We start from the raw sequence: 12,445 nt of genomic DNA, 5'->3' as shown, positions 1-12,445 counted from the left end.
GTCCTTTAAATAAGTTAATATTTTGCATCTACAGAGAAAGGAGTAATATCTGTGGCCAAGAAGACTCGCAGCTTTGTTTGTTCGTTTATTTCTAAATCCTCTTGTCTTGGTGAGGGTGTAGCGGCAGCACATTTAGTAGGGCAGTCCAGACTTCCCTTTCCCTGGCGACAGACTCTGGATCTTCCTGGGGAATTCCCAGGCATTCCCAAATCAGCCAAGCGACATATTCCCACCAGCAAGTCCTGGCCCGGGCCCCGGGGACTTCCCTCAGTGGGACGTGCCCGATAGAGTTCCAGGGGCAGTCTATTGGGGGGCCTCGTTACAGATATTGTATATTGATATCACTCGTGGAATGAGGCCTGGTGGCTCGGTGACCCACGTAACCCATTTGGACCCAGCCTGGAATGGCTGCGTGGCACCGTCCTGTGCGCCCACCATCCACAGTACGAAGAGTGAGAGGCGGGTGCGATGCCAGTATGGCAGGGAGAGGGATGGTCTCAGACAGACTAGACCTTGGTGATGGACACTCACAGCTTTGTATGGCGCAAAAGTCCAGGCAGCTTCCACACAGTGTTACACAGTCTAATGAAAGAATGCTGCTAGACAAATTTAAAGTGAGACTTTGGCTGCCAAACCAGAGCTGGTCGTGAACACATTAACCAGGTATGGGAGCTCCTCCATTACTTGCAGAACTCCCTGATTACTCATGGAGAGTTGAGCAGGTACAGTGTTGTATGACATGAAATTCCCCGGCAGGTGATTTATTTTGGTGGAACATACGCAAGGCCACCTTTCGTGATGGAATTATCCAGGCACAGAACGAGATTATCTAACCCCATCTCCTTGAGTAGCCATTTCCAGATCATCAGCAGATATAACATGGTTGACCAGGGAACGATCCCTTAACTATAACCAGGCATCGATGCGCGTATCATTTTAACTGTAACGAATGCAATTATTTATATGGCTATTGTGAGCTTCTCAAATTACATAATTAATGAAGATGCTATGTAATGCAATGCATGGGGGCAGAGTGAATTTTTGTCACAAGCCAAATTGAACAGCAAATGGCTCCAACTCCTGGTCACGCAGCTTTAGACGGGCTTGCCCAAAATCATAAAAATCGTCAATGAATGTGAGCAGAGGCAGAGACATAAAAAACAAAGAACAACCCAAAGCCCCAAGCCTCGATATGGTACGATAGACCTTAATTACATAAAAAAGCAGAGACATTACTCTTAATGTTTGATTACTGAGACCTGAGCTAAGCCGGGTAACTTAGTTATTGCTGGATAAATACTATACTTCCGATGAAGTTTGTGTGTGAGTGGGGAGCAGTAGTGCAACGGTTAGCGTGCTGCGCTATGAACCCAGCGAGCCGATTTCTATTCCCAGAGCCAAGCCACAACATTTGGCTGTCGTTTGATGAAGCTGGTTGGAATTACTGTCAAAACGTTGTACTTAGAGTGTTAATGTTGTGGCTTGGCTCTCCAAAACACCGGTGAGATGTACTAGTGCACTACACTACACACTAGTGCTGTACTAGTGACGCATTGGGCACGTTCTGTTTACCTGACAAACCTCTTACTAAATGGCTGTGTCGGGTGGTGGCGGGGTTAACGGCACATTGATTTATTTACGCGATCAATCCCAAACAAACCTGTATATTTGGAGTTTGCGTGTCCCTCTCTCTCCGTGGTCGCGTGGATTCTCCTCCGGATCCTGCGGTTTTCCCTGCACATTTAGAGTCAACATCACCACGCGTTTAGAGTATTTGACCGATAAACATTTCCACACGTTGATAAGCCCACTGCGTTGTGGGCAGGTCGCTTCTGAAAACGAGCGGTGTAGCTCAAGTGGGCTATGCCTGGTAAAATAAAAAAAACGTAGAAATATTTAAAGTAAAAACAAAGTTTCAAAGTAGTGAGCCAGGTGAAGACAAATTAAACTTAAGCAGAGAAATAAAGCAAATGCAATCAGGCGAGGGCAGGAGGCAAGTCCCGCATGGCTAGGCCCCGCGTTGTAATGTTCCAACCTGGACATCGATTCCATACTCGCTGCTACTCAATTGATATCCCTACGAGGGAGAAGGAGCGAGGCTCTACCTGGGTTCACAACTACAACCACAACAACAATCACCACAACAACAACCACAACAACGACGATGTAAACTTCTCACCTCGGAACTCAGTGAGCAAGCGTGCGCGGAGCAGCAGCTACCTGGTAACTCGTGACGTCATGTGGCAGCAGGAGGTGACATGACGTCACTTGCGGGGTTCACACAATCCTCTTCCCCAACGAGCAGCAGGGTAACTGAATATATTATGTTAATGAGAGGGGCCCATGTCAGGTGATGGTGCTTGACTGCTGTCCCCGTACCAAATAAGCATTTTACTGGAACGGAAATCGGTAGACGTGACGTCACGCTCAAAATCCCGGTGGGGGGGTAATTACCTCGGTGACATGACGTCACTAGTGGGGGACACCTCCCCCTCGCATATAATGCCGAGTTAATGAGGGGTGACGTCGGAAAGCGAGACCAGGGTTAGAGTTCAAGTTTATTTAGATTCCATTCCTGTGGCTCCCTCTCTTGAACAGAAACCCATTGGGTGCGTGAGCACAACAACAACGTGAACATTGTGTGTGGACACTGTTTGTTGGCGCAGTCGGGGGCACAGGTGGTGAATTGGCCAGTCATTTAAGTCAGTCGACACATGACACCTGGATCTGCCCCGTGCACATAGCCTGGCACAAGCGCCGTGGTTACGTCACCGCCACTTAGTGGCGAATGGCGGTTGTTACTGTGTATACACTGTGCGTGTACAGACTGTTTGTATACTGTGTGGGCAAACTGTGTGTACGCTGTGTACATGGTGTGTGTAGATCTTGTGGGTACACTGCGCGTGTAGTGTGGGTGGTCCGAATCAGTCGGGCGGCATTATCTTTACATCGGCTGCACTATGCTGTGTGGAAGCTGCCTGGTCTGTCGCTCCACATGAAGCTTCGGTTCTTCTCGGCCAGTCATGCCCTCCCTAATGTAGGCATGTGAAACGTGGACCCCTCTAAATGGAACATCTGCGCCAGTTAGACACATTCAGGCTGTCATGCCTACACTCAGATTGAGGGAAGCCAAGTAGAAGCACATTCTCTATTTATTGCAGAGGTTCAAGGTTCAAATCCGACAGGCACGTCTGGCTACTCAAGGAACATTTAACAAAATATGCACCGTCTGCTTAACAGTGGATGTAAAACATACGATTGTGTTATTCAAAACGCATAGGTCATTGCATGTTGGTGTCATGGTCAATATTTGGGCAATTTCAAACATTATCCAGAAATTACAAAATGAAGATTACACATCAATCATCACCCCCTACTGACAGACTCATGCCCATATGCAGGTGACAGCAGTGTCACCTTATGACAGAGGCAGCTGCCACTTGAAGGTGCTCTTCGAACGTTTGTGATGAGATATGAAACTGAGTTGCTGAGGCAATTAAGCAAGCACCATATCAATGCAAATATAAATATAACAGTGGAATACTTGGAAGCTTATTGGCTCTTGTTCCTGATTATTCATCTACCCAACCCACAGGTCAACAAATACTCGCCGCTCTTACTCTGCAGGTTGAACCCAGGAATTCAGTGTTCAATTTCACGTTCTTTTCATTAAAGGCCTGTGACAAAGGTGCATCTATTGGAGCTTCATTGTCTCAAGCCTACCCATCTACCGGGTCTCCATTTGACTTTGTATTGTCTAAGAAGTCCACCCACACCTCCACAAACTGCTGGGAGTTGCCTAGCTCTGCCTCGCAGTCAGAATTCTCCTCCTGCTTCACGTTGTCTCCATCGATGTGAAGGTACGATTTTGGAGTTGAATCTTCATCTTCACAGTTTACCGTCACTTTTTCGCTCTTCACCATCACTTCACATTTCACCTTCACTTCTTCGCTCTTCATCACTTCTTCACATTTCACCTTCGCCTCTTCACATTTCACCTTGATACCTTTAAACGTGTCCAAGCTGGGATTCACTTCTGGTTTCATGAGGGATGGGCTCATTGCAGCACTTTGACTTTCACAAGCCAATTTCAGACTCCATTTCTTGGGGATCTTCTGATGCTTGTGTGTCCTCTGGTGTCTTTTAAGAATTGATGACTGTGCAAACGCCTTCCCACACAGAGTGCAACTGAAGGGTTTCTCTCCCGTGTGTGTTCTCTGGTGTCTATGAAGACCTGATGACTGTGCAAATGCCTTGTCACACACAGTGCACTTGAAGGGTTTCTCTCCCATGTGTGTTCTCTGGTGTAATTGAAGATGTTGTGAATGTGCAAACGCCTTCCCACACACAGTGCACTTGAAGGGTTTCTCTCCAGTGTGTGTTCTCTGGTGTAATTTAAGATATAGTGATTGTGCAAACGCCTTCCCACATAGAGTGCAACTGAAGGGTTTCTCTCCCGTGTGTGTTCTCTGGTGTATTTTAAGATGTTGTGAATGTGCAAACGCCTTCCCACACAAAGTGCAACTGAATGGTTTCTCTCTTGTGTGAGTTCTCTGATGTAATACAAGAGCAGATGACTGTGAAAACGCCTTCCCGCACAGACTGCACTTGAAGGGTTTTTCTCCTGTGTGTGTTATCCGGTGTTTTTTAAGAGATTTATCTGAAAATGCCTTCCCACACACACTGCACTTGAAGGGTTTATCTCCCGTGTGTGTTCTCTGGTGCGATACAAGACCAGATGACTGTGAAAACGCCTTCCCGCATAGACTGCACCTGAAGAGTTTCTCTCCCGTGTGTGTTCTCTGGTGGTTCCTAAGAACTGATGAATGTGAAAATGCCTTGTCACACACAGTGCACTTGAAGGGTTTCTCTCCTGTGTGAGTTCTCTGGTGCTGTGTTAAATGTCCAACACGATCCGTGCTGTATGCACGCTGGTCGCGTTGTTGCCTTTTTGTACCGAGCTGCGCTGAGTGCCTTTGTTCCATCAAACCAATTCTGCAGAGGAAGCGTCAGCTGCAGACAGAAAAAAGAGAATATCCACACTATCTACGTCAGTATTGAGGCACAAAGGAATGCATATATACAGTCACACATGACTTGCATGTCTATACTCATTCATATATTCATGATAATATGAAAAAGATTCCCAAATTCATCACACAGGCACACAATTAGAGGGCCAATGGTCAACCTGGAAGCCCTAGTATCTTCAAAATGAATGTTAACCTAAAACTCCAAGCACACAATTTCAGTTTTCTGGCTACAAAAAGAATATTTATAAAAGAAAAATGCAGCTAACATAGAAAAGGGTGTTGAAAATAATACTATTTTTATTATGCAGAAATGCATAAATTAATGTTCAATCGCTAACTTAGAGGCATGAAGCCAGGCTCAGATTTCCTTGAATGCTGGGATGAACAGATCTAACTTCAGATGCATATGTGCAGTGTTAATTTCCTGTTTCCATTCTCCTAAAAATTTCCAGAGGAAAAAAAGTATATACTATTGTTTTGATTTAACCTCCGTGTTCAATCGAGTTAATATACTTTACTGCAAATATAAACTTGACACTGTAACACACACTGGCATGGAAAAAAGGTGGTGGTGTGTTCAGAACCATGCCTGGCCACCTTCATATGCTCATTATTAATGCTTCCCCACAATAAGTTAAGTTTTCATGAATCAATCACGTTTGTTGTCGGAGATAATCAAACTTTAATTGTGATAACACTATGTAACACAATTTTTGTTCCTGGGTACTAAGTGTTATTTTTCTATTGCTTATGCCTAAGAGTCTAGAAATTGGCTATTATTCCCCACAAATTTTGCTTTTGTGACCAGAATTGTACGTGAACGAAAATAACAAATTCACCTGTTTTTTCATTGAAAAGAGGTACATTTCTAAATATCACTGTCCTGGTCACAAAAGCAAAGTTTGTGGGGAATAGCCATTTTTTGTACTTAAGAGGCAAAAGCAATTAGGAAATAACACATACTACCCAGGAACAAGACATTTTTTTTGTTACACAGTGGAAAAACTGCACCACCGCACCCCACATAGATAAACTCTTACATACACATATATTTCACATGAATGCCATGTAAGTGTGGATCACTTGTCAGCATGTCATAATGATCCAGGTGTCAAGGGATGACTGACCAAGATGATTAACAGATGCACCAGCTGTTTTTCCTGCTGTCTTGCTGCATTTGAGGCACCCAGCGTTCCCACCCATTCATGTGATCGTTGCTACTCCAACCTCATTGTTGTTGCAGAGCAAATACCTCCAACTCCCCTGCAGCATATGTCACGGGCCTCTTTGAGAGGCCGATCTTGACAGCAGGTCTGATCAACTCCACATCCTCCAATCTCTTCTCTAGCCAATGCCATGCCCGTTTAGCCCGTAACATCTGGACTAACAGAAGATGATTGTGCATGCTGTCTGTTTATGCAGAATTCATGACCCAACCAATGCAGCCTCCCCTGCAAAAGTCTCAGATTATATTCTGTACTGATATTTTAGGGCTCTGTAAGGTTATAATACAATCTTGTTTGGTTCAATAGAGGGGATCATAGGCTGGCCAGTCTTAATTATAAGCCAGAACAGACGGTCCTTTAAATAAGTTAATATTTTGCATCTACAGAGAAAGGAGTAATATCTGTGGCCAAGAAGACTCGCAGCTTTGTTTGTTCGTTTATTTCTAAATCCTCTTGTCTTGGTGAGGGTGTAGCGGCAGCACATTTAGTAGGGCAGTCCAGACTTCCCTTTCCCTGGCGACAGACTCTGGATCTTCCTGGGGAATTCCCAGGCATTCCCAAATCAGCCAAGCGACATATTCCCACCAGCAAGTCCTGGCCCGGGCCCCGGGGACTTCCCTCAGTGGGACGTGCCCGATAGAGTTCCAGGGGCAGTCTATTGGGGGGCCTCGTTACAGATATTGTATATTGATATCACTCGTGGAATGAGGCCTGGTGGCTCGGTGACCCACGTAACCCATTTGGACCCAGCCTGGAATGGCTGCGTGGCACCGTCCTGTGCGCCCACCATCCACAGTACGAAGAGTGAGAGGCGGGTGCGATGCCAGTATGGCAGGGAGAGGGATGGTCTCAGACAGACTAGACCTTGGTGATGGACACTCACAGCTTTGTATGGCGCAAAAGTCCAGGCAGCTTCCACACAGTGTTACACAGTCTAATGAAAGAATGCTGCTAGACAAATTTAAAGTGAGACTTTGGCTGCCAAACCAGAGCTGGTCGTGAACACATTAACCAGGTATGGGAGCTCCTCCATTACTTGCAGAACTCCCTGATTACTCATGGAGAGTTGAGCAGGTACAGTGTTGTATGACATGAAATTCCCCGGCAGGTGATTTATTTTGGTGGAACATACGCAAGGCCACCTTTCGTGATGGAATTATCCAGGCACAGAACGAGATTATCTAACCCCATCTCCTTGAGTAGCCATTTCCAGATCATCAGCAGATATAACATGGTTGACCAGGGAACGATCCCTTAACTATAACCAGGCATCGATGCGCGTATCATTTTAACTGTAACGAATGCAATTATTTATATGGCTATTGTGAGCTTCTCAAATTACATAATTAATGAAGATGCTATGTAATGCAATGCATGGGGGCAGAGTGAATTTTTGTCACAAGCCAAATTGAACAGCAAATGGCTCCAACTCCTGGTCACGCAGCTTTAGACGGGCTTGCCCAAAATCATAAAAATCGTCAATGAATGTGAGCAGAGGCAGAGACATAAAAAACAAAGAACAACCCAAAGCCCCAAGCCTCGATATGGTACGATAGACCTTAATTACATAAAAAAGCAGAGACATTACTCTTAATGTTTGATTACTGAGACCTGAGCTAAGCCGGGTAACTTAGTTATTGCTGGATAAATACTATACTTCCGATGAAGTTTGTGTGTGAGTGGGGAGCAGTAGTGCAACGGTTAGCGTGCTGCGCTATGAACCCAGCGAGCCGATTTCTATTCCCAGAGCCAAGCCACAACATTTGGCTGTCGTTTGATGAAGCTGGTTGGAATTACTGTCAAAACGTTGTACTTAGAGTGTTAATGTTGTGGCTTGGCTCTCCAAAACACCGGTGAGATGTACTAGTGCACTACACTACACACTAGTGCTGTACTAGTGACGCATTGGGCACGTTCTGTTTACCTGACAAACCTCTTACTAAATGGCTGTGTCGGGTGGTGGCGGGGTTAACGGCACATTGATTTATTTACGCGATCAATCCCAAACAAACCTGTATATTTGGAGTTTGCGTGTCCCTCTCTCTCCGTGGTCGCGTGGATTCTCCTCCGGATCCTGCGGTTTTCCCTGCACATTTAGAGTCAACATCACCACGCGTTTAGAGTATTTGACCGATAAACATTTCCACACGTTGATAAGCCCACTGCGTTGTGGGCAGGTCGCTTCTGAAAACGAGCGGTGTAGCTCAAGTGGGCTATGCCTGGTAAAATAAAAAAAACGTAGAAATATTTAAAGTAAAAACAAAGTTTCAAAGTAGTGAGCCAGGTGAAGACAAATTAAACTTAAGCAGAGAAATAAAGCAAATGCAATCAGGCGAGGGCAGGAGGCAAGTCCCGCATGGCTAGGCCCCGCGTTGTAATGTTCCAACCTGGACATCGATTCCATACTCGCTGCTACTCAATTGATATCCCTACGAGGGAGAAGGAGCGAGGCTCTACCTGGGTTCACAACTACAACCACAACAACAATCACCACAACAACAACCACAACAACGACGATGTAAACTTCTCACCTCGGAACTCAGTGAGCAAGCGTGCGCGGAGCAGCAGCTACCTGGTAACTCGTGACGTCATGTGGCAGCAGGAGGTGACATGACGTCACTTGCGGGGTTCACACAATCCTCTTCCCCAACGAGCAGCAGGGTAACTGAATATATTATGTTAATGAGAGGGGCCCATGTCAGGTGATGGTGCTTGACTGCTGTCCCCGTACCAAATAAGCATTTTACTGGAACGGAAATCGGTAGACGTGACGTCACGCTCAAAATCCCGGTGGGGGGGTAATTACCTCGGTGACATGACGTCACTAGTGGGGGACACCTCCCCCTCGCATATAATGCCGAGTTAATGAGGGGTGACGTCGGAAAGCGAGACCAGGGTTAGAGTTCAAGTTTATTTAGATTCCATTCCTGTGGCTCCCTCTCTTGAACAGAAACCCATTGGGTGCGTGAGCACAACAACAACGTGAACATTGTGTGTGGACACTGTTTGTTGGCGCAGTCGGGGGCACAGGTGGTGAATTGGCCAGTCATTTAAGTCAGTCGACACATGACACCTGGATCTGCCCCGTGCACATAGCCTGGCACAAGCGCCGTGGTTACGTCACCGCCACTTAGTGGCGAATGGCGGTTGTTACTGTGTATACACTGTGCGTGTACAGACTGTTTGTATACTGTGTGGGCAAACTGTGTGTACGCTGTGTACATGGTGTGTGTAGATCTTGTGGGTACACTGCGCGTGTAGTGTGGGTGGTCCGAATCAGTCGGGCGGCATTATCTTTACATCGGCTGCACTATGCTGTGTGGAAGCTGCCTGGTCTGTCGCTCCACATGAAGCTTCGGTTCTTCTCGGCCAGTCATGCCCTCCCTAATGTAGGCATGTGAAACGTGGACCCCTCTAAATGGAACATCTGCGCCAGTTAGACACATTCAGGCTGTCATGCCTACACTCAGATTGAGGGAAGCCAAGTAGAAGCACATTCTCTATTTATTGCAGAGGTTCAAGGTTCAAATCCGACAGGCACGTCTGGCTACTCAAGGAACATTTAACAAAATATGCACCGTCTGCTTAACAGTGGATGTAAAACATACGATTGTGTCATTCAAAACGCATAGGTCATTGCATGTTGGTGTCATGGTCAATATTTGGGCAATTTCAAACATTATCCAGAAATTACAAAATGAAGATTACACATCAATCATCACCCCCTACTGACAGACTCATGCCCATATGCAGGTGACAGCAGTGTCACCTTATGACAGAGGCAGCTGCCACTTGAAGGTGCTCTTCGAACGTTTGTGATGAGATATGAAACTGAGTTGCTGAGGCAATTAAGCAAGCACCATATCAATGCAAATATAAATATAACAGTGGAATACTTGGAAGCTTATTGGCTCTTGTTCCTGATTATTCATCTACCCAACCCACAGGTCAACAAATACTCGCCGCTCTTACTCTGCAGGTTGAACCCAGGAATTCAGTGTTCAATTTCACGTTCTTTTCATTAAAGGCCTGTGACAAAGGTGCATCTATTGGAGCTTCATTGTCTCAAGCCTACCCATCTACCGGGTCTCCATTTGACTTTGTATTGTCTAAGAAGTCCACCCACACCTCCACAAACTGCTGGGAGTTGCCTAGCTCTGCCTCGCAGTCAGAATTCTCCTCCTGCTTCACGTTGTCTCCATCGATGTGAAGGTACGATTTTGGAGTTGAATCTTCATCTTCACAGTTTACCGTCACTTTTTCGCTCTTCACCATCACTTCACATTTCACCTTCACTTCTTCGCTCTTCATCACTTCTTCACATTTCACCTTCGCCTCTTCACATTTCACCTTGATACCTTTAAACGTGTCCAAGCTGGGATTCACTTCTGGTTTCATGAGGGATGGGCTCATTGCAGCACTTTGACTTTCACAAGCCAATTTCAGACTCCATTTCTTGGGGATCTTCTGATGCTTGTGTGTCCTCTGGTGTCTTTTAAGAATTGATGACTGTGCAAACGCCTTCCCACACAGAGTGCAACTGAAGGGTTTCTCTCCCGTGTGTGTTCTCTGGTGTCTATGAAGACCTGATGACTGTGCAAATGCCTTGTCACACACAGTGCACTTGAAGGGTTTCTCTCCCATGTGTGTTCTCTGGTGTAATTGAAGATGTTGTGAATGTGCAAACGCCTTCCCACACACAGTGCACTTGAAGGGTTTCTCTCCAGTGTGTGTTCTCTGGTGTAATTTAAGATATAGTGATTGTGCAAACGCCTTCCCACATAGAGTGCAACTGAAGGGTTTCTCTCCCGTGTGTGTTCTCTGGTGTATTTTAAGATGTTGTGAATGTGCAAACGCCTTCCCACACAAAGTGCAACTGAATGGTTTCTCTCTTGTGTGAGTTCTCTGATGTAATACAAGAGCAGATGACTGTGAAAACGCCTTCCCGCACAGACTGCACTTGAAGGGTTTTTCTCCTGTGTGTGTTATCCGGTGTTTTTTAAGAGATTTATCTGAAAATGCCTTCCCACACACACTGCACTTGAAGGGTTTATCTCCCGTGTGTGTTCTCTGGTGCGATACAAGACCAGATGACTGTGAAAACGCCTTCCCGCATAGACTGCACCTGAAGAGTTTCTCTCCCGTGTGTGTTCTCTGGTGGTTCCTAAGAACTGATGAATGTGAAAATGCCTTGTCACACACAGTGCACTTGAAGGGTTTCTCTCCTGTGTGAGTTCTCTGGTGCTGTGTTAAATGTCCAACACGATCCGTGCTGTATGCACGCTGGTCGCGTTGTTGCCTTTTTGTACCGAGCTGCGCTGAGTGCCTTTGTTCCATCAAACCAATTCTGCAGAGGAAGCGTCAGCTGCAGACAGAAAAAAGAGAATATCCACACTATCTACGTCAGTATTGAGGCACAAAGGAATGCATATATACAGTCACACATGACTTGCATGTCTATACTCATTCATATATTCATGATAATATGAAAAAGATTCCCAAATTCATCACACAGGCACACAATTAGAGGGCCAATGGTCAACCTGGAAGCCCTAGTATCTTCAAAATGAATGTTAACCTAAAACTCCAAGCACACAATTTCAGTTTTCTGGCTACAAAAAGAATATTTATAAAAGAAAAATGCAGCTAACATAGAAAAGGGTGTTGAAAATAATACTATTTTTATTATGCAGAAATGCATAAATTAATGTTCAATCGCTAACTTAGAGGCATGAAGCCAGGCTCAGATTTCCTTGAATGCTGGGATGAACAGATCTAACTTCAGATGCATATGTGCAGTGTTAATTTCCTGTTTCCATTCTCCTAAAAATTTCCAGAGGAAAAAAAGTATATACTATTGTTTTGATTTAACCTCCGTGTTCAATCGAGTTAATATACTTTACTGCAAATATAAACTTGACACTGTAACACACACTGGCATGGAAAAAAGGTGGTGGTGTGTTCAGAACCATGCCTGGCCACCTTCATATGCTCATTATTAATGCTTCCCCACAATAAGTTAAGTTTTCATGAATCAATCACGTTTGTTGTCGGAGATAATCAAACTTTAATTGTGATAACACTATGTAACACAATTTTTGTTCCTGGGTACTAAGTGTTATTTTTCTATTGCTTATGCCTAAGAGTCTAGAAATTGGCTATTATTCCCCACAAATTTTGCTTTTG

The 12,445-nt window shown here is 45.2% G+C and overlaps 1 protein-coding gene across 1 annotated transcript in view; it reads right to left on the bottom strand.

Moving 5' to 3' along the window:
- LOC133361787 (zinc finger protein 62 homolog) overlaps window positions 1–12,445 on the bottom strand; it is a 39,160-nt gene that overhangs the window by 13,854 nt on the left and 12,861 nt on the right. The window contains exons 2-3 of the mRNA XM_061580783.1: window positions 10,398–11,516; window positions 4,164–4,995 (exon numbers count right to left, since the gene is read on the bottom strand). Coding sequence (XP_061436767.1) covers window positions 4,164–4,995; window positions 10,398–11,516 — 1,951 coding nt within the window. The remainder of the gene's footprint in view (window positions 1–4,163; window positions 4,996–10,397; window positions 11,517–12,445) is intronic.

The sequence above is a fragment of the Lethenteron reissneri genome, unplaced genomic scaffold (assembly GCF_015708825.2).
Source record: "Lethenteron reissneri isolate LAM-NWPU_2019-01 unplaced genomic scaffold, ASM1570882v1 scaffold_124, whole genome shotgun sequence".
In the NCBI taxonomy this organism is placed as follows: Eukaryota; Metazoa; Chordata; class Hyperoartia; order Petromyzontiformes; family Petromyzontidae; genus Lethenteron; species Lethenteron reissneri.
The sequence above is the reverse complement of the archived record's forward strand: the minus strand, read 5'-3'. Positions and strand labels throughout refer to the sequence as shown.